This window comes from Hyperoodon ampullatus (assembly GCF_949752795.1).
Source record: "Hyperoodon ampullatus genome assembly, chromosome: 3".
Taxonomy (NCBI): domain Eukaryota; kingdom Metazoa; phylum Chordata; class Mammalia; order Artiodactyla; family Ziphiidae; genus Hyperoodon; species Hyperoodon ampullatus.
The window spans coordinates 3720186-3743657 of NC_136916.1; the positions used below are offsets into that span (position 1 = coordinate 3720186).

Consider the following 23472-nt stretch of genomic DNA (forward strand, 5'->3'; position numbering starts at 1 on the left):
ATGTAGCCCTGATAGGTTCTCAATAAATATTAGTAGTTATAATTTATAAAATGAGGTCATTGGACAAATTAATTTTTTAAGGTTCCTTCTACTTCAAAAATCCACATGAATTCAATTTGTGGTTTAGGTTTTTTTAATGATGCTTTCATATACAACAGTATTCTCACATTTAAAGGAGTTTTTGTCTTTACTTTTACTTTCCATATGTAGGCCAAACACACTATTATTTGTTTCTCTGAAGTGGTAAAACATAACCAAGTCAAAAGGCAGAGATGATACTCGTTCCAAACACCAATCCTGAACATATCAGTTGTGTACAAAGGATAAGTAATAACTACCAACTGAAAATGAAATATAACATTAAGAACACATTATCAATAAGGTATTAGGTCTTGTGAGTGTCTGAAATGTCAAGTAGACCACCAGGCATAAACATTTGAGAAATGTGAGGTTTAAGAGTTATGCTGTTTTATACAGGCAGTCTTAATAAATTATAAATTATAAATTATAATAAAATGACAAAAGAGGGCTTCCCTGGTGGCGCAGTGGTTGAGAGTCCGCCTGCCGATGCAGGGGACACGGGTTCGTGCCCCGGTCTGGGAAGATCCCACGTGCCGTGGAGCGGCTGGGCCCGTGAGCCATGGCCGCTGAGCCTGCGCGTCCGGAGCCTGTGCGCCGCAACGGGAGAGGCCACGGCAGTGAGAAGCTCGCGTACCACAAAAAAAAGAAAAAAGACAAAAGAAAATTCATCTACTTTTTAAGGGATACATCCTTCTCCTGAAACCAAAGGATACCTAATATCTACTCCTCTAAAAAGCCCAGTAAATCTTAAATTTTAATGACTCGTAATTTCAGTGAAATTATGTTTTATTATATGTTATACTACTAAATCTCAGTAATATATTATTATTTATATTGTTTTTAATTTTAAAACTTTCCAACATCTTTCTCCATAATATGTCATTTCTTCACTTCCCAAAATGAGTCCAGACAGGTCCCCCAAACTGTTTCCAAAGCTGTTACTTCATTTTTTACATTAAAAATTTGCCAAAGCCAGGCAATCACATATGGGTATATGTTTTTCATTCATTGTTGCTTAACAAACTGCCATCTTAAAATTTGTCACAGAAGTTAACAAAGGGATCATTTCTAGAATGAACAAAGACGAAGCTTAAAGGCTTCCCCTCAAAAAATTCTGCGCCGAATATCGCTAAGTGAAAAGAGACCGAGTTATTAAGCAGAGCTCCTTCCAGACACTCATCGTTAGCAATAATTAAAATGTGTAGTTGCGTGTAAGCTTGTGTATGAACTTTAATGGATACCTACCCTAGCTGTTGAACTTTATAACTACAGTTGTTTAGAAATCCTTTCCAAGGGGCAAGAAAAATAATGTAAAATTAAACTGGGTAATATTCACAATTTAAAAGGTGCTGGTAATTTTATTAGGCAACAGTATGTTCATAAAAGCAAATAAAGCACCAATAAGATGTCATATAAAATCTAGTGTAGACAGTAGACAAAAATAAAGTGTCACATAATCAGAGAAAAGAAAAACAAGATGACACCACAGCTAAAATAAACACACACACACACGTCTAGTTAAACAAGATGGCTAAAACAACATTTTAGAAATCTTTTTAGAACACCTTTTTTCTTTTAAGAATTTTAATTGCAATTTTATTTGAATTATTTCAAACTTACAAAAGAACAGCGACTATAATAAAAACCCACCACAAGCTTCAGCACATCTAACATAAAACAGGTACCTTTTTTTTAAAGAAAAAAAATATTAGAGTCCTCTGAAGACATCTTCCAGATTCCATTCCTCTCCCTCCCTCCCCGACAGTACCATATAGTTCAGTGCTCACCATTCTCATGCACTTTACACTTTAGTACATACGTATGTATCTATAAATACACAGTACCTGTAAGCTTTTAGATTTTATATAAGTGGAATCATATCACATGCATCCATCTTCAACTTGCTTTTTCACTCAATGTTTTTATTAAAACAAAAAACAAAAAAAGCTGCGTCCATATTGGTGAGTATGCAGCTCTAACTCATTTGTGTTTCACTTCTATGTAACACTACATTATATGTAGATACCACGATTTAACCACTCTGTTATAAATGGACATGTCTGAGGTGGTGGTACTAATTACACTTCTACCAGCAGAACATAATACTTTGGACTGCCCTACTTGGTACTGTTGAACTTATATGCATTTGTGTATATAAAATAAATGTATGTACATGTGCACAAATTTTTAAAATTCTATTAGAAGAGTGAAATGTTATCTCTTTTTCATTCTCTGATTACTTATAAATTTGAACATCTTTTCATATACTTATTTCATGAATCTCCTCTTCTCTGTATTGCTTAGTCATATATTTTGCCTATTTTTGACTGGGTTCTCTCTCTCACTAGTGTGTACAGAAAGAACCAGGAGGCTCTTTATATATTTAGGCTTCTAAGGCTTCATAAGCTATGTGAGTTGAATGTAGCTTTTCTGAGTCTGAAGCTCATCTCTTGCCTTTTGTATATGGTATCTTTTGTATCAAAAGGTGTTCTGTTGAATTTTATGTAGTTATATCTGTCCATCTTTCCCTTTATAATTTTTCCTTATACAGTCTTGTTTAAGAAATCCTTCCCATTCTGAAGTCAAAGATATTCTTTGACATATCATTCTTTAGCCATTAAAGTTTTGCTTATTACGTTGACAACTGTCATCTACCTGGAATTAATTACTAGGTGTGAAGTCAAGATCTATGTTTATTTCATTTCTTCATGTGAATAACCAATAATCTTCCCAACATTTATTGCACAGCCCATGCTTTCTTTATCTGTTGATTTGTGATGCCACATCTGAGATTCCTATTCTGTTCTGCTGGTCTATTTCTCTGCACATGTGCCCACAACTTAATCACTACAGCAGGAACTCCACATCCCTGCCCCCAGATTCTCCCTACTCAGAAACATTTTGGTTCTTCATAGACCTTTGTTTGCAAATAAAATTTAGCATCAGTTCAAGAAAAAAAAAAGGTAGGGACGGCGACAGGAAATGGAAATACAGTGAACTTACAGATCAATGGGGACATTTATAAAATTAAGTGTCCCAACCCAAGGTCATAATGGTCATAATGGCACCATTTCAGGTCAACTTTTATGTCTCTCGATTCTGCTCTGAAATTTTCATTAAGATCTTACAAACCTTCTGCAGGAGTATTCTTAGTTATGACTCTTCTTAGTGTTGCTGCTGCTTCTAATGTAAAAAAGATCCTTATTCCTATCACATTTTCAAATTGACTTTTTATTAGAGACATGGGTAGTTTTTAGGTTGATTTTAATATCATCACTCTTCAGTTTGCTGAATCTCCTGATTTTCTAATAATCAAAAGAACAACTGAATCTTTCAATTCATTTTTTTTTCTTATTTTATTGTTGAATAGAAACACTGATGGGAAAGTTACAGTCTAGGTCCTAACTCTATTGGCAAAGCTTCTGTAATTGCACCATGAAGTATGAGATTTACTGTTGCTTACATGATAAATAACCTTTAGCATTATATAATATATAATTACATGTGAAGTGACCTTTTTGTAGAAACATATAGTTGGGTCACGGTTTTTTGTCATTTCTGAGAATCTTTTAACAGCTGTGTTTAAACCATTTACACTTAATGTAATTATTTATATGTTAGGATTTAAGTCTATTTTATTTGTTTTCTGTTCTTTTTATCATTCCTGTTTCTCCTTTCCTTTCTCCTCTCCTTTCTTGAGTCTATCTCTTGTTACGGTTTTTTAGTGCTTGCTCTAGGGATTACAATGTACATACTTAATTTCTCAGTCTACCAATATCAGCATTTTACTATTTCAAGTGAAATGTGGAAGCCTTACCAACAATTACATCACACTACTCTCCCCTCTTTATGATATAGTTGTTTTAAATGTCATCTCCGCCTACAATGAGTACTTCTTCAGAAATGTTATAATTTTTGTTTTAAAGATCAAACATAATTTTTAAAACTCAGGACAAAACTCTCCTCAGATATTCACCCTTCCCATTGTACTTTCTTCATTCTTAATGTTCCAAGTTATCTTCATTTATCATTTCTCTTCTGTTTAAAGGACTTCCTATAGCAATTCTTTGAGAACAAGACTGCTAGTAATATATCTCTTAGTTTACTTTCATCTGAAAATGTCTTCTTTTCACCTTCATTCCTGAAGGATATTTTTGCTGGATGTACAATTATGGGTTGACAGGTTTTTTTTTCAGCATTTGTAAAATGTTACACCACTTCCTTCTGGCTTCATGGTTTCTGATAAGACATCCATTGCCATTCAAATCATTATTACCCTACAGGTACTGTGTTGTTTCACTGAGCTGCTTTCAAGATTTTTTTTGGAGGAGGAAAAAGGGAAGTCTTTAATTTTCAGAAATTTGATTACAATGCATCTGGATGTGGATTTCTTTGAGTTTATCCTGTTTAGTATTTATTCAGCTTCTTGAATCTGTTAATTTGTCTTTTGCCACATTTGGGTGTTTTCAAACATTGTTTCTGCATATATTTTTCAGCCTCACACTCTTTCTCCACTTCTTCTGGAATTCTGATGAAATGAATGTTAGATCTTCTGTATTTTCCCACAGATCTCTGAGGCTCTGTTCATTTTCTTAAAACGCATTTACTCCTTCTGGGTCCAGGAGGCTAGCCTGGTGCATTCGTCTTATGGCAGTGGCAGAAGCGGAAGAGCAAGCCCTGGTGCACAAGCCCATTTCAATACCATGTTTGTGACACATTTGCTCATGTCCCACCAGTGGAAGCAAGTCACATGACTAGACTGGATTCAGTCATGATGATAACAGCAGGACAATATGCCCCATCCACAGCGGGAGGCCACTACAAAGGTACACAGCAGACAGCACTGATACAGGAGTGGGTAAGGAATGGGTCCAATGCTGCAATCTGACACCACAGGTAATCTGGTTGTCTACCCTTTGATGGCTTTTAAGATTGTCTCCTCTACTGAACTTCCATAAATCCAGTAAAATCTGTCAACATGTGTATTTATTTTTCTGTCTTCTGGTCTGTATTGAGGGCATATTTTCCAGTTAAAAATGCATGCCTTCCTTTAGTTTTAGAAAATTCCCAGAAATTATATTTTCCAATACTATTTCTCTACCATTTCCTCCATTTTCTTCTTCTAGAACTCCTGATATACGAATTTAGGAAACTTCCCACCCATTTTCCATTTCTCCTAACTATGCTTTAATATTCGTTACCTTCCTGTCCCTCTGTCTATAGTTTACACTATCCACTGCACTTTATATTTCAATGATTTTTTTTCTATATCCTTGTATCTTTATACTAATAATATTTTTCTTTAAACTGACTTACTCCGGGACAAAGAAAACTAAAGTCTATCTGGTAATTGACACTACAGATATGTCTGCTACTTACACTTGTCTTCTAAAACATTAAAATAATGTACCAATTAAAATTTAAATGTTTGCTCAGATTTCACTTAAAATTATCTGAACACTAGTAGTGATAAGTATACGACCACTATGAAACCTACTGCTTTAGATAAACTCAGCCCTGGTGCACTTATCTAAAGAGAGAGAGCCAGTGAGGCCCTAGATCTCATTGCCAGAAGCTGCTAATGACTGACTCAATTACAACACACATCTACATACAAGAATAAACTTGAATACTGAGTTGCTTTTCTTTCTTTAAAAAAATAAATATAAGATCAACTTCATGTAGAAGATGCAATATATTCAAGGGAACTACTGGCATTATTGGCACTGAAGGGGACACTGTATCCAGGAACAATGAAAAACTGATTTCAAGTTAAACCAAAAGAATTTTTAAATAGGGATTATCAGTATTATATAGCTATGACATAATGCACATCTTAGAAAAATTTAGCCAAAGGATTCTCGATGAATTCTGAAAAAACTAGTCTTGCTGCTTTTTAGAAGTTGAATAAAAATTTAAAAGTGAATCTGCTGTAACCATTTTCAGATATTATTTTATCTACCGTTTCTAAACAGAAATCCAGTGTTAATGTTTATTACCTTTGGCAACTCCCATTCTGACCGAGATCCATCTGCACTGTAGTAATATTGTCTACCTTGATCGTCAACATGCTTGAGCCACTATAAAGGAAAAACAGGTGTTATATTTTAAATGTACATAAAATTGAGTTGAAGTCTATACAACCAGAGATATTAGATGACATTCTTATGAATTTTATTCTACTTGCTCAAGACCATTGCAAAAGAAATGTAACAAACCTATACTAATAGACTTGCATTTTAAGTTTGGTAAAAATAAGGAAACTAGGGACTTCCCTGGTGGTGCAGTGGTTAGGAGTCCGCCTGCCAATGCAGGGTACACGGGTTCAAGCCCTGGTCCAGGAAGATCCCACATGCTGTGGAGCAACTAAGCCTGCACACTACAACTTACTGAGTCTGTGCTCTAGAATCCACGTGCCACAACTACTGAGCCCATGTGTCACAACTACTGAGCCCATGTGTCACAACTACTGAAGCCTGCACGGCTAGAGCCCAGGCTCTGCAATAAGACAAGCCACCGCAATGAGAAGCCTGCGCACCACAACACAGGGTAGTCCCCACTCACCACAACTAGAGAAAGCCCGCGTGAAGCAACGAAGACCCAATGTAGCCAAAAATAATTAATTAATTAATTTTTAAAAAAAGCATATCTACATTTATTCCCAAGGGTCTTATTCTTTAAACTAGCACAACAAACCATTACCTTCTCTGACGATAAACACATAAAATTTCAAAATACATTCTCAGGGCTTCCCTGGTGGCGCAGTGGTTGAGAGTCCGCCTGCCAATGCAGGGGACACGGGTTCGTGCCCCGGCCTAGGAAGATCCCACATGCTGTGGAGCGGCTGGGCCCGTGAGCCATGGCCGCTGGGTCTGCGCGTCCGGAGCCTGTGCTCCGCAACGGGAGAGGCCACAGCAGTGAGAGGCCCGCGTACCGCCAAAAAAAAAAAAAAAAAAATGCATTCTCAAACTAGTTGATTAATCATAAAATACGAGATTCATGGTTTTTGTTTTATGTAACTTGGTTATAAAAGAAAAAGGGGGCTTCCCTGGTGGCACAGTGGTTGGGGGTCCGCCTGCTGGTGCAGGAGACGCGGGTTCGTGCCCCGGTCCGGGAGGATCCCACATGCCGCGGAGCGGCTGGGCCCGTGGGCCATGGCCGCTGGGCCTGCGCGTCCGGAGCCTGTGCTCCGCAGCGGGAGAGGCCACGACAGTGAGAGGCCCATGTACCACAAAAAAAAAAAAAAAAAGAAAAAGAAAAAGGAGTGTAGGAAGTGAGGTGGTATGTCATAACAGCATGTTGAGAAAACTATTCCCAAAAAACTATTCCCCAAGAAAAACACAAAGAAATATGTTTACTGAAGAAGTGTAAGCAGACTGACGCTCAACGGGTCTACTCTTCAAAGGGTCTGTCTTAAACAGGTTGACACCACAAACATTACTGTAACCGGAAGCAGTTTAAAACCATGAATAAGTAGTTACACTGAGTTTTCATATTGTCAGTTGACATGATTACAGAATTACAAGAAAATATTTTCATGAGTTTTAAAAATACTACTAAAGCTTCAGTACATAATGATTTTATGAGAGGAATCTGCCACGAAAACTAGATGAGAGAAAAAGAAAGTACCTTTTCATTAGTACAGTCACTGGTATACAAGGTATGCCCACGTTCATCCAACTCTTCTGACCAACCCTTTGGAGGAGAACCACACTGACTATCTGACTGGCTGTAACAAATGCTGTGGTAGTTTTCTTCTGATGAAAGAAGCTATAAATAGTCAGAAACATAAGGATTTTTCTTCTTTGAACATATATATATATATATATATATATATATATGTGCAGCAGTTGAAAATCTAAGCAATTGACTTTATTTGGTTATACATACTAATATATCTTGAATATATTTAAATATTTAGTTTTCAAAACAAAGTGTTTAGTCTTTTTAATGGTACACTGTAAGTGGTAAGGTGAAATTAGTAAGTTATTTCATGGCATTAATGCAAGCCTAGAAAAATTTACTATGATGAAATTGAGAACAATGTTTTCAGACTGAGAGATAAAATGCTACCTTCTATTTAATGCTGCTTTCGAACTGAAATCAGGTTAAAAAATGACAGGAGGGCTTCCCTGGTGGCGCAGTGGTTGAGAGTCCGCCTGCCGATGCAGGGGACACGGGTTCGTGCCCCGGTCCGGGAAGATCCCACATGCCGCAGAGCGGCTGGGCCCGTGAGCCATGGCCGCTGGGCCTGCGCGTCTGGAGCCTGTGCTCCGCAGCGGGAAAGGCCACAGCAGTGAGAGGCCTGCGTACCACCAAAAAAAAAAAAAAAAAAAAGACGGGTGCGTGTGTGTGTGTGTACACACATCTATGTGTAAGCAAAGCAGGAGGTGAGGGCACTTCATTAGACTGAGGTTCTTGAAACTTCTCACCTATTTATTGCAAGTTCCTAGCCAAATGCCCCGCAAAAAGTGCTCAATATATCTTGAACTATTTTTTAACAGCGTGTGGGATGGAGATGGGGGGAGAAAAGGCACTAGCTTTGTAACACTATATGTTATGTTCTAATTTATTGTCAAGTTTTCCTAACTCACTCAACCAAATGCTTCTTAAAACTATTCAAAACTACACTTTGAAAGAAGAAAAAATAATATTGAGAAAATACAAACACAATACAGAAAGATTAAGAAATTCAGTATGTAATATTTACTAGGCTAACTCTAATGTGCAAATGACCCTTCCAGGGTCACGTTCAGGTAAAATATCTTCTACAATTAAACCTACTCAATCAGACTGGATTTTCTACCATAATTTGGTCTGAAACACTAAGATGTGTAGATTCTCAATGCTATAGAAGTAACATATGTAAACATCCTAATGTTAGTAATATGTTCACAAAAACTGACATAGACTACTTAACAGAAGTCCTGCGTACAGTGAGCTATATATGTTTTGTAACAGTAATGTTTTTAAAAAATGAAAAACCTAACTCAAAAATCAGGATTTATTTTAATTTAATTGAGACCACTTAAAATGTAAGCTCATATAGGAGAGGTACAGTAAAATCTTTTAGAAACAGAATAAAAGAAGGCAATCTGTACAGGAAAATATTATTCAACCATCAAAAAAAAAAGAAGGAGGGTAGGGCTTCCCTGGTGGTGCAGTGGTTGAGAGTTCGCCTGCCAATGCAGGGGACACGGGTTCGTGCCCCGGTCCGGGAAGATCCCACATACCGCAGAGCGGCTGGGCCCGTGAGCCATGGCCGCTGAGCCTGCGCGTCCGGAGCCTGTGCTCCGCAACGGGAGAGGCCACAACAGTGAGAGGCCCACATACCGCAAAGAAACAAAAAACAAACAAACAAAAATAAGGATGAAAAATAAATTTCCAGGCAAATGAAAGCTAAGATTCTATCACTAACAGAGGCTCACTAAGGAAATTTAAAAGTAGGTACTTAAGACAGTATAAAGGTATCCAAGATAATCTAATATGCCTAAGAAATGTGAAAAAAGAAAGTGGTACATATGAGGATAAATTTTAAGAGTCACCATGTAGAACAAGTAGTAAGGGAGCTAAAAAATAGAAATAAAATAAACAACAATAGCACCGCTGCACATATAGTTCTTGTATGGCTTCAAAAGGAGCAAGAAGATGCTGATTAACCGCAGACTTTGATAAGTGCACCAGTTACAACTTCTAAGGCGGAGTTTCTCATCAGCAGCACCGTGGACAGTTAGGGCCAGATTGTTCCTCGCGGTGGGAGCTGTCTTGTGCATCACAGGATGCTCAACAGCTTCTCTGGCCTCTACCCACGAGGAGCCAGTAGCCCTTGCTGAGTTGTGACAACCCAAAATACCCCCAGACATTGCCTAGGTCCCCCCGGAGACAACACTGCCCCACGTGAGAACCACTGTCCTAGGGCAACCACTGAAGTAACAAGCTTCTGAGTTAGGACGAGAGGGCGAGTGTCTGCTCCCTCTCAAACCCTACTGAAATAAAAGTATCGAAACAGCCTAAGAAGACCCAACCGCCAAGAACAGGGAGAACACAAGGAGACACAACAGCCACAAAACTCTGGAGGCTGAGAAGCAGATGAACAAACACCCAAGTTATCCGCAAAGAAAGCAGAATCTAAACTGGTGGGGGGGGATGGGTGCCGGGGAGGGAAGATGAAATACAACAGGTCTGCAGAGCGAAATCTTCAAACGGCCCAGGAAGTATTAGGTCCTCCTGAACCGAGGGTACTGACTCGAGGACTGAAACCGCCAGACTCCCCTTCCTCACGCCTGGCCACTAGGTGTGCACCCCTCCCTTATTCCAGCCCAAGTGTAGGGTTTTACTCCCTATCAAGAGGGATTCTGAGTCGGAAGTCAACAGGCCCGACTGGGACGCAGGTACCAAACAGAAAGAGGGGAGACTAAGGAACTGTGTGCAAACTAAACGCCGGGGACCAAGACCCAGGCGGCCCTCACTGTCCAGGCGTTAAGACTTCTGCAGAGACGGGTCAGTCTGAAAGGGAAGACCGAATGGTTCCAACGCTGGAGACACCCCACACGCAGCTGACCGAGATCGCCGTAAAGTCAAGTTCAAAATGCCTTGCAACTGTGAGAAGAAATGATGTCCAACCTAGAATTCTTCACTCAGGCCAACTATCGATCAAATAGGAGGGCAGAATACAGACTTTCTCACACACAAAGTCTCAATGTTACCTCCCACGCACAACCTTTCTCAAGAAGTTACTGGAAGATATGCTCCAGCCACTCTGGAAGTACCTATTTTACACAATACCTGCAGAGAGTGAGTGGTGTGAGCTCAGACTCTGACACACTAATCACTCTCATCTAGTCACTGAAATAGAAAGCTAAGAAGGGTTGTTAAAGTTCCCATGTATACTTCAAATTTCTTTAAATTATTCTACAATTTAGCCCTTACCCTAATTCTTCCAAATTACATGATTTTACTTTATTATTGATACACAGGACAACTTATTTTCAAATCTTTCTGGACACACAAATTCAAATCACTTTCCTAACATTTTCTTATTATAGCAACACATGAACAATTTCTCACTATCCTCCACGCCATTCCTGAATACTAAAAGTACAAGTTACCACCAAAGCAACGCTATAAATATCCAACTGAAAAACAGGATAAGACGAGGGGTCATTAACTGTAAAAAGCTTTCAGATTCTGCTAGATACAGGATGTGTTACCTGATGTCTCCAGCTCCTACCTATAACTGGAGTTCTGTTCTTACTGTACAAGCCAGCCGCTCTCTCTAAGAGCAGGTGTCCTGTGCAGGTGCGGGGGCCGCCGTCTACCAAACAGCAGGATTTAACTCCGTTCTAGCCACTCTACCCAAGCTTCTCCTGCACACCTGAACAGTCCCAAGGACTCTCTCCAGGCCTCGGAGATGAGTGTTTCTCAAAACACCACTGGCCAATTCACTGCACCACCCTCTGAGAGGTGGGAGGGAGGTTAGACCAAGGCAGGTGGGGAGACAGTATGGACACGTGTTAGAGAAAATAACGATACAGAGTGAACTGGCAGACTTAGAGGGTGGTCCTTTGCTCGCAGCAAAGGAATTATACTTATTTCCCTTACATAGAAATAAAAAGTGATCTTGTATCTCTAACAAAAACTGACAAGTATCTTGCTAGCCCCACCAAACCATAAAGAAAAGTGTCAATTAAATAACTTTGTTGAGCTTCCCTGGTGGCGCAGTGGTTGACAGTCCGCCTGCCAATGCAGGGGACGCGGGTTCATGCCCCGGTCCGGGAAGATCCCACATGCCGCGGAGCGGCTGGGCCCGTGAGCCGTGGCCACTGAGCCTGCGCATCCGGAGCCTGTGCTCCGCAACGGGAGAGGCCACAACAGTGAGAGGCCCCCGTACCGCAAAAATAAATAAATAAATATTAAATAACTTTGTTTTTATTTATTTGGCTAAATCATATCACATATTTTCTCTCCTTTTTCTAAAAGATGTCACTCCTTGGGCAATAACAATGATTGAATTAGTATCTTCTAGCACGAGGGAAACCACTGCCACTAGGCAACATTAACCCAGTTAATTCTGGAACTAGTAGGCATGCTACAAGGCTAGCCGCTGTCCACTAGTTAGAGGTTAGGAAGCGACAAGCAGTAATATAATAAAACGTGGAAAAAAGATTTAGTATCTTAGAGATTTCAAGGGTTAGAAGCAAACCTATTCACTTCTTTGAGGAACAAAAAGAGAAAAAGCTCGGCAACTCATGGGTTGACCCCCTAACTCCTCATACCTCTTGATCTCCTGGACTCTGGGAATCTCCTTTGCTTATGTTTGTATCTCGAGTCCAACGAGGGGGTTTCCAAGTTCTTTCCTGTGTTCCTCTGTTATAGTAGTAACAACGCCCTGAACTATCTTTATGAGTTTCCCATTCTCCATTAATCTGAATTGCTGGGCTTCCAGGGATCGGGGGGAGAGCCGACTGGGATATTTTCAGTTCTTGCAGGTTAGCGTAGACAGGAGAATCTGGCCGCCCTTGATTTGGAGGTGTTGTCGCCTGTGAAAAATGTGAAATATCCATGTTTAAACTGGCATAACGCTTATAAATTAAACATGAGATTAAACATAAATACTAATTCATTTTAAAACATATATACAGGTGTATACAATCTTTTTAAGGAAATAAGAATTTAACAGTTTTAATATTCATAGTTTGAAAAAAACATAAGCTTTAAAGAGAATCCAAAGTGTGCCTGGGCTTCCCTGGTGGTGCAGTAGTTGAGAATCTGCCTGTCAATGCAGGGGACACAGGTTCAAGCCCTAGTCCAGGAAGAGCTCACGTGCCACAGAGCAACTAAGCCCGTGCGCCACAACTACTGAGCCTGTGCCCTAGAGCCTGCAAGCCACAACTACTGAGCCCGCAAGCGACAACTACTGAGCCCGTGAGCCACAACTACTGAGCCTGTGCTCTAGAGCCCACAAGACACAACTACTGAGCCTGCATGCCACAACTACTGAAGACCGTGCGCCTAGAGCCCGTGCTCTGCAACAAGAGAAGCTACCGCAATGAGAAGCCCGTGCACCGCAACGAAGAGTAGCCCCTGCTCGCCACAACTAGAGGAAGACCGCGCACAGCAACGAAGACCCAACACAGCCAAAAATAAATACATAAATAAATTTTTTTTTTTTTTAAAGTGTGCTTAATTACTTCTCCTCACCCTGAAAGAGTACTCGACCAGAAGTCAGGAGCTATGGGTTCCAGTTCAAGATCTGGCCTAACAAGTGGTAAGACAACGAAAAAGATCACTTCATATCTCTGAAACTGAACTTTTTAATCTCTGTAAGTGAAGAAACTGGATTAAACCACCTAGGTCCCCATTGGCTGTAAAATTCTATGATTTGAGGCAATTTTTAAAATATAAAAAGTCTTACATATGGGTAACTCAGCATTTATTCAGAAAACTATCCTAAGCGCTAATATTAAATCAAGAATATAAGTAAAAGACAAAGGAGATACAATACTTCAGGTAAGAATTTACCACATACTACTTCTCAGCTATAGTTTCTCAGTAGCCATAAACAAATCTTTCCTCTCTTCCTAGTCTACTTATTTGTGAATTTCCTAAGACTGGAAAAACAATTAGTAGTAACTCTGATTTACAGGCTTATTCAGTCTCAACCTTCAGTTTTACTTTTTATTTTTAAATGTCTCACTAGATGTCAGTCAAGAGCAGAATACTCTTCATACACTTTGCATAAGGACATTGTAAACCGTATTAAAGTTAGAATTATAATTGCTGAAAGAAAAAGTGCACGTCTGAGAACGCCTTTTTAATACTGTGTGTTTGTATTTGTGTATACATCTTTCCTTTTACAAGAGGGTTTCTCAATCTCAGCACCACTAACATTTGGGAAGAGCTGATTCTTTTTGTGGGAGGCTATCCTGGGCATTGTAGAATGTTCATTAGCATCTCCAGCCGCCACCCACTAGATGACAGTGGCTTCCCCTCACTGTGACAATTAGAGTCTCCAGACACGGCCAAGTGTCTCATGGGGACAAACTGCCCTTAATTGAGAACCTTTGCCATATTAGTCCTAGAATTATTCAGATGTTCAATTACTTCTATAATATACCCATAGTTTTATGAACACTTGAAAACACTGCATTAAAAAAGGGAAATGTGGGGCTTCCCTGGTGGCGCAGTGGTTGAGAGTCCGCCTGCCGATACAGGGGACACGGGTTCGTGCCCCGGTCCGGGAAGATCCCACATGCCGCGGAGCGGCTAGGCCCGTGAGCCACGGCCGCTGAGCCTGCGCGTCCGGAGCCTGTGCTCTGCAACGGGAGAGACAACAACATTGAAATGCCCGCGTACTGCAAAAAAAAAAAAAAAAAATTAAAGAAAGGGAAATGTGGGCCATCATCAAAAAATCTACAAACAATAAATGCTGGAGAGGGTGTGGAGAAAAGGGAACCCTCCTACACTGTTGGTGGGAATGTAAACTGGTTCAGCCACTATAGAGAGCAGTATGGAGGTTCCTTAAACAACTAAAAATAGAGTTGCCATATGATCCAGCAATCCCACTCCTGCGCATATACCCAGACAAAACTATAATTCAAAAAGATACATGCACCTCTATGTTCATAGCAGCACTATTCACAATAACCAAGACATGGAAACAACCTAAATTCAGCAGAGGAATGGATAAAGAGGATGTGGTACATATACACAATGGAATATCACTCAGCCATGAAAAAGAATGAAATAATGCCACCTGCAGTGACATGGATGGACCTAGAGATTGCCATACTGAGTGAAGTAAGTCAGAGAAAGACAAATACCATATGATATTGCTTACATGTGGAATCTAAAAAAATGGTACAAATAAACTTATTTACAAAACAGAAATGGAGTCAAAGATGTAGAAAGCAAACTTTTGGTTACCAAGGGGGAACGGGGAGGGAGGGATAAATTGAGAGACTGGGATTGACATATACACACTACTACATATAAAATAGATAACTAATAAGAACCTACTGCATAGCATAGGGAACTCTACTTAATACTCTGTAATGTCCTATATGGGAAAAGAATCTAAAATTAAAGAGTGGATATATGTATATGTATAACTGATTCACTTTGCTGTACAGCAGAAACTAACACAACACTGTAAATCAACTATACTCTAATAAAAATTTTATAAAAGGGAAATGTGGATGGATACACTGAATCAGTTTTATTGAAATTAAAGTACTTTAACTGCGAAAATATTATTTGCCTATAAATTAATTATAATGAATCTAAATCACAGAATAAGCTTTACAAAAGAAAACAGTAGGGACTTCCCTGGTGGCGCAGTGGTTAAGAATCTGCCTGCCAATGCAGGGGACACCGGGTTCGAGCCCTGGTCCGGGAAGATCCCACATGCTGTGGAGCAACTAAGCCCGTGCGCCACAACTACTGAGCCTGCGCTCTAGAGCCCGCGAGCCACAACTACTGAGCCCATGAGCCACAACTACTGAAGCCCGTAGGCCTAGAGCCCGTGCTCCGCAACAAGAGAAGCCACTGCAATGAGAAGCCCATGCACCACAACGAAGAGTAGCCCCTGCTCGCTGCAACTAGAGAAAGCCCGCGCACAGCAACAAAGACCCAACACAGCCAAAAATAGAAAAATAAAAATGAAAGAAAACAGTAAAACTAACCCGAGACCTGGATATATTTATAAAACGGTTACCTTTGGTCTTTTTAAACATGGTAATTATGCAAATATTGTACTCACTGATACAAATTAGACCATTTTCCTATAAATGTTAGCTTTGAATTTAGACTATCACCAAACGGCATTTTTCTATGAAGAAAATCTATCCATGAGGACAGATTTCCATGTGTTTCTCTTCCAGACTAATTCCATATCCTGATGACTTAGCTGGATAACAGTGCTTCTCTGACTAAAACCAAGTCTGTTAGTATAACAAGCAATTCTATATAGTAAATCATTTCCCAGGACCTTATCTAGAAAATTCAACAAGTGTTAAAGTTCTTTGCTCCTGATACTTCACTAGACTTGGGGAAATAAAGACGCCAAGAAACAGCAACTTTCTAAACAATGTTAGAGATACATTGTACTACAGCTTTAAGAAATAACTAATTCCTGTTGTTTAAACAATTCAAATTTAAACAGTTTTCCCAATTTAAAAAAACTGAAATACCTTAACAAAGTTTATAAGGCTAGCATAATTCTGAAACAAAAGCAGAGAATTAAACGAAAGAAAAGTACAAACCAATGTCACTTATAAATATATATGAAAATATACTAAATAAAACATTAGCACTCAAATCTAGCACTGCATTAAATAAATCAGGAAAAAGCGGAACTATTAAGGGAGTCTGTCTTCTGGAACTCTCTTTCTGTAATTCTTTACATTAACAGATTAACTTGATCATCTATCTCCACAGACACCAACAAAGCTACTGATAAAATTCAACATGGATTCAGGATAAATCTCTTAGCAAGTGAGGAACAGGTGATGCCTCCTTAATTTGATTTTTTAAATTATTATTCAAAATAAACATCATACTCAGCAAGACACTGATAGAAGCATTTTCATTAAAGTCAAGAATAATTCCAGGGAGACTTCCCTGGCAGAACCAGTGGTTAGGACTTGGTGCTTTCACTGCCAGGGCCTGGGTTCAATCCCTGGTCAGGGAACTAAGATCCCACAAGCCACACAGCCCAGCCGAAAAAAGAAAAATCCCAGCATGCCAAGTATCACGGCTTTTATTCAACAAATGTACAATACTAAGATATGAAATGTACTGAGACATGAAAAATGAGTTAACTCATAAATACCCAGTAGGAAAACAACCTGATATTTGTCACTGACATAATGAATATTTGAAAACCTAAGTCCATGAAAACTACTAAGAAGTTTAATAAGTTGGCCAGATAAAAAGATCATTTAATCAGTTTCCGATACATGAGCAATGACAAGTTAGAAACTGTAACAGAATTTTTAAAATCTCATTCACACTAAGAACTGTTAAAACACAGTTAATAAGCTTAACAAAAAGCTTTTAAAAAAAAAAAGCTTTAAAAAATGAGGAATACTTCTAGATAAACTGTTGTTCCTTAATTTTGTAAATGTGTTCCTTCTCAAAAAATTAATCTATACATTCTACAAATTCAATGCAATGTTTGGCACACAGTATACAGTTAGTTCACAGCCTTGCATACAGTAGCACTGAAGGAACTACTGAGCCCGCGCGCCTAGAGTCCCTGCTCCGCAACAACAGAAGCCACCACAATGAGAAGCCCGCGCACCGCAACGAAGAGTAGCCCCCGCTCGCTGCAACTAGAGAAAGCCCACGCACAGCAACAAAGACCCAACGCAGCCAAAAAAAAATTAATTAATTAAAAAAAAAGAAGAGGTTTACTGATGGTGGATGAATGGTAAAACTTTAATATTTCACGCTCTTACTTACTACTAAATTTTTGGACAGATGTTCATTTGAAATGTTGCTCATCTGCTGTTACAAACAGCTTCTAGTAGAAATAAGAACTTTGTTTTCTTAATAAATTAACTCCAAACTTAAGACCAGCTTAAACCTTCAATTTCCAAAATGTGCAGAAAGAGAACAGAAGAGGACTCAGTATTTTTAATATTCCAATCTCTGGCAAAAAGACACTGTCCCTGTTTATTATCAACTGCTCAAACCATTGAGAAAAATTCAAGGGAATGACCACTGATTGATCACTAACAAGTTTCCTCAAGAACCCTTGAAAACTTAAATTCTTTTTTTTTTTTTTTTTTTTTTTGCGTTACACGGGCTTCTCACTGCCGTGGCCTCTCCCATTGCGGAGCACAGGCTCCTGGACGCGCAGGCTCAGCGGCCATGGCGCACGGACCCAGCCGCTCCGCGGCATGTGGGATCCTCCCAGACCGGGGCACGAACCCGCATCCCCTGCATCGGCAGGCGGACTCTCAACCACTGCGCCACCAGGGAAGCCCGAAAACTTAAATTCTTGGTAGAAAAAATACTTAGTATAAAATATCAAACTTATTTTTACATACACACAAAACATGTATTAACCACAACAAAGGATGGTTACATAATTATATACCATTTTGTCTAGTGAACCAAAACTATGGGTTTTTTTAAATGAACACAACGCTGGTGAAGATGAATGTTAACTCTAGTTTACAGCTGGTAACTTTAACTAGATGAACCCTTTTGGAAAAGAGTTTGACAGTATGTTTCAAAAGCTTTTAAAGGGGCTTCCCTGGTGGCGCAGTGGTTGAGAGTCAGCCTGCCGATGCAGGGGACACGGGTTCGTGCCCCGGTCCGGGAAGATCCCACATGCCGCGGAGCGGCTGGGCCTGTGAGCCATGGCCGCTGAGCCTGTGCGTCCGGAGCCTGTGCTCCGCAACGGGAGAGGCCACAACAGTGAGAGGCCCGCGTACCGCAAAAAAAAAAAAGTTTTTAAAAATATTTTTAGGGGAAAAGGGAGAAAAAAAATTGTATACATTGAAAAAATTTTCCCCCAAAGATGTTCATTCCAATGTTATTTATCAGAAAGAAATTTGAAACAATCTAAACATCCAACAGAATGGTTAAGTAAATAATGATCTACTATATAAGGCAATACTATAAAAGCAATGAAATGTTAATTGTTTCTTAACATGATAAAAAAAAATTATGAGGTTAATGAGAAAAGCAAAATATAAAAGTGCATCTAACTTCCAACTTAAAATTTTAAAGTATGAAGAAGAACAAGCTAAACCATTATGAGTACCTGGCAAGGCTTTCACGCAGATCTAATGGAGAGATCAAAAGTTTCATAGACAAGCAAAAGCTAAGAGTTCAGCACCACCAAACCAGCTTTACAAGAAATGTTAAAGGGACTTCTCTAAGCGAAAATGGCCACAACTAGAAACACGAAGAGTATGAAAGGTAAAGGCAAATACACAGTAAAGGTAGTAAATCAACCATATATAAAGCCAGTAGGAAGGTTAAAAGACAAAAGTAGTAAAATCATCTTAACCACAGTAAGTAATTGATACAGAAAATGAAAAGGTGTAAAATACGATGTCAAAAACAGTAAACCTGGGGGGGAAGGGAGTAAAAATGCAAGGTTGTTAAAATGTGTTGGAACTTAAGAGATCAGCAACTTAAAATAATCATAGATAGATAGATATAGATAGATAGATATAAACCTTGTGGTAACCACAAACCGAAAATCTATAATAGATACACACAAAAAAGAGAAAGAAATCCAAACACAGCAATAAAGATAGTCATGAAGTCACACAAGGGAAGAGAAGACAGAAATATTGAGTCACTATGTTGTGTAACAGGACTTAACATAGTGTTGTAGGTCAATTATACTTCAAAAACAAACAAATAAACTCATTGAAAAAGAGATCAGATTTGTGGTTGCCATGGGGGAAACTGGATGAAGGTGATCAAAAGGTATATAAAATAAAGAAGTACTAGGAGTGCAATGTACATACAGCCTGATAAATATAATTAACGCGGCTGTCTGTTATATATGAAAGTTGTTAAGAAAGCCAGTCCTGAGAGTTCTCATCCCAAAAAGAAAATTTTTTCTATTTTTAAATTTTGTATCTATATGAGAAGATGGATGCTCACTAAACTTACTGAGATAATCACCTCATGATGTATGTAAACCAAATCATTATAATGTACACCTTAAACTTACACAGTGCTGCATGGCAATTATATCTCATTAAAACTGGAAGAAAAAAATTTTTAATTAAAATTAAAAATTTTTTTAAATCCGTTTTCTTGGGAATTCCCTGGTGGTCCAGGGGTTAGGACTTGGCGTTTTCACTACTAAGAGCTCAGGTTCAATCCCTGGTCGGGGAACTAAGATCCCCAAAGCCACTCGGCATGGCCAAAAAAAAAAATCAGTTTTCTCTGCATAATGTAATTATATTTTTTTCTATGTGCTTTATTACCCAATTTCATCACAATGAGAATTATTACCCATAGAGTTTGATTAGGACAAGAATCTGGGGCATTTGTCTAGTCTACTGGACTCATAAAGTGACAGCAATAGTATTAACACTATACAAACTAGTGTTTCTTAAGGGATGGTCAATGGATCATCTATAACAGACTCATCTAGGGGTTCTGATTAAAAGTCTTGTTACTGGGGGTGGAGAGTAACGGGGGTGGGGGTCAAGAATCTGTATTTCTAAGTACCCTATGTGATTTTCATGTATACTATTATTCAGAAGTTACTCAATCTTTCTGAATGGACTTAGGGCAAACCAGGCCCCTGATCCAATATACTTGTATTACAAAAAACATAAAAAACTTAAAGACAATTCTTAAGTTTCTTACTCTGCAGATAATTCAAAGGAAGAAGTCTTAAAAGAATAAGCAACAAGAAGTACTTCCAATATATGAATCAAATAAAAATCAGTTCTCAAATATTTATGACTTAAGTATTACACACTTAAACTGAACAAACAGCCTTGTTCATGAACTGCCACCAACAAAAATGAGTGGATTTTTCATACCAAAAAAAAAAATCTTTAAAAGGAGAACACAGAAACAAAGTTAATTTTATGGGTCATATCTGTCATTAATTAACAACTGAACTGGGACCAGTACCTCTGCACACGACCCAATTTAATATTTAAAAAAAGACCTGGCCTGTTCCACTTCTATCTATATGCAGACGAAAATAGTCTTTCCACTATCCACAGAAAGGAAAAACTGGGGAGCCATATATGAAGAAGGTAACTTTAAACTTTGATTGTACCTGAATTCTTACTTTAATACCAAAAATACTGAGATTTGGCCCTCTTTACTTTTGACATTCAGTCACTGTTTCTAAAATAAACTTCAGAGAACAGGAGAATACATATTAGCTACACTTCTTGTTTCTTAATTAGCATATGCTACTCTGTACTAATACTTAAATATTATATCTACCTTACCATAAATGCAAAATTATATCTATATTACTGAATAATCAGTAATTTATATTATGGAATAATCAGTCCCTGCAGCCTATAATCATACCTTTAGATTTAGATTTATGGGGAAAAAAACATATACCAAAGTATCAAACTCCAAAACGGAATTCTAATTACTTTTTAAACTCTATTTTAATTCATGTGGAAAAACGACATTTATGTGCCTTTGGTAATTTACCTGCCTAAACTCTGCTTTACCATAATTGCTAATTATAATAACATTGGGTCAGTTAACAGAATGAGGACAAAAAGAAAAAATATGGTCAACAAGCCAATATTCAGTTAAAATAGGACTGAAATTTGTTTCAGTTTCACAACTGAAAATTGCACATCAACTTCATTTATTTATTTTTAAAATTTATTTATTTTAGGCTGCATTGGGTCTTCGTTGCTGCATGTGGGCTTCTCTCTAGTTGTGACAAGCGGGGGCTACTCCTCATTGTGGTGCGTGGGCTTCTCACTGCGGTGGCTTCTCTTGTTGCAGAGTACGGGCTCTAGGTGCGCAGGTTCAGTAGTTGTGGCACACGGACTCAGTACTTGTGGCTCTCGGGCTCTAGAGCGCAGGCTCAGTAGTTGTGGAGCACGGGCTTAGTTGCTCTGCGGCATGTGGGATCTTCCCGGGCCAGGGCTCAAACCCGTGTCCCCTGCATTGGCAGGTGGATTCTTCACCACTGCGCCACCAAGGAAGCCCTGCACATCAACTTTAAACTGGAAAATCCAACTTTCCAAAAGACAATATTCTCACTTAAAGTCAAATTTTAGGGGGAGGAGGGAAATATATTACCCTCTGTTTAATAATTTTTAAATACAAACACTTGCAAGTTGAAGTGTTCATATCTTAAAGCATGGCTGCACTGAGATTTCAAGCTCTGTACAGTATTCTGATATTTTCTGCAACTCACTTATTTAACTATCACTTAAGAACTAATTATGAGCCAGGTGGGAGATGAACATAAGACAGTCCCTGTCTTTCAGGGCCAGCAGCCTAGCAAAGAGGAAGAGACAGGCAGAACACGACTCCAGGGGCAGGAGCTGAGAGTTGTACAGAGAAGCAGCACTAAACAGAGAGAAGAGGGTGAGATGGGGTGGTCGGGAAAAGGCTCCCGGCAGGTTTAACTGCATCTTTAAGGAAAGCAGGAGGAAGCCAGGGGCGCCAAGAAGTGGTGAGGACCCTCCAAGAACACTCACGGTCTTAAGTGTTTAAGCTGACATAACACAAGGAAATGAAATGCAGTCTTTCAATAATGAAACATAACTGGTAGCTAAGTGAATCCAGTGCTGTGAAAAGCTTTCACAGATATAATCTTCATGGTAAATATATTCTTTTTCTTACTGGTTTTCTAGTTTGCAATCCAAGGCCGCCCAACTCCTCCGGGGCTTGCTGTCTCACATTCAGCTACTAAAGGCTCCCATTCCATCTGGCTTCTGTCCTCCACCTGCTCCGCAGACCATGGCCAACAACCTGAAGGAGCCCTTCACATCATCACAGGTCCGTCACTTACGCCTCCTCCCCGCCAGACACAAACAAGGCAGGTCCCAGGCGGGAAGGTGCGGAGGCCTGACGGATGCTCGTTTCTGGGAACCACACAAACACAATGGAGTCACTCCTGTGCCACCAAGCCTGCCATAACCGCTGCCCACGGAGCAACCGGGCCACACCATCAACAGAAATCGCTGTGGTTCAAGACTCTGGACCTACAGAGTGGGTAGATTGCAGCTGACAGACACCACAGCGAAGAGCCCAGGGTCCTGGAGCCCAACACATACATAGTCGTGAGGCGGGGGAGTGTGTGTACAGTTGGGAGGTTTATCAGAAGTAAAAGGTCTGCCAAAAAGGGACAAGTGACAAACTTCCCCTTGGAGATCAAGCCCACACCTCTCCAGTGTCAGCTTCTGTTGTCCTCACGTGGGTCCTTCCTGGGCCTAACTACCCTGTAGCTTGTCGTGGAACTTACGACACTGCAGTGTCATCCCACATGGACTGCCGGCCTTTCCCTCTGGAGCTTGATCGCCTTTCGGGCAGAAACGGCTGCCTGGCTGCCTGGTTTCTCGCTTTGTCTTTGGCGCCAAGCACAGCACTCGCGCACGGTAAACACTCAGGATGTTCTTAAAGGAAAATTACCTTTATAGAACTAAAGAAGCTATCATGAAATCCATGCACTGAAGTTAATTTCCTACTCCTGTGTTTACAGTCTCCCTGGGAAATCTTAACTGACTCCACTGCTTCAAAAAAATCAAACTCTCTCTCAAACACCCACCTCCCTCCCCTGAACAGCAGATGTGTTGTGAAAGACCTCCTGGCATGGACCCTCCAGACGCTCAGACTCATCACCTCCTCGGCCCCAACCTCTGTCCATAACACACTATCCTAGTATCCTCAACAGTTCAAACAACAGCATCA

The 23472-nt window shown here is 39.6% G+C and overlaps 1 protein-coding gene across 7 annotated transcripts in view; it reads right to left on the reverse strand.

The window, feature by feature from the left end:
* ARHGAP12 (Rho GTPase activating protein 12) overlaps positions 1 to 23472 on the reverse strand; it is a gene marked incomplete at both ends in the record, with an annotated part of 92073 nt that overhangs the window by 33882 nt on the left and 34719 nt on the right. For 4 of the 7 annotated variants that reach the window (XM_079701269.1, XM_079701266.1, XM_079701267.1 and 1 more), the window contains 3 exons: positions 6081 to 6161; positions 7711 to 7851; positions 12357 to 12620. In XM_079701269.1, the coding sequence (XP_079557395.1) occupies positions 6081 to 6161; positions 7711 to 7851; positions 12357 to 12620 (486 nt within the window). The remainder of the gene's footprint in view (positions 1 to 6080; positions 6162 to 7710; positions 7852 to 12356; positions 12621 to 23472) is intronic. The other 3 variants (XM_079701272.1, XM_079701270.1, XM_079701271.1) reach the window with 1 other exon arrangement.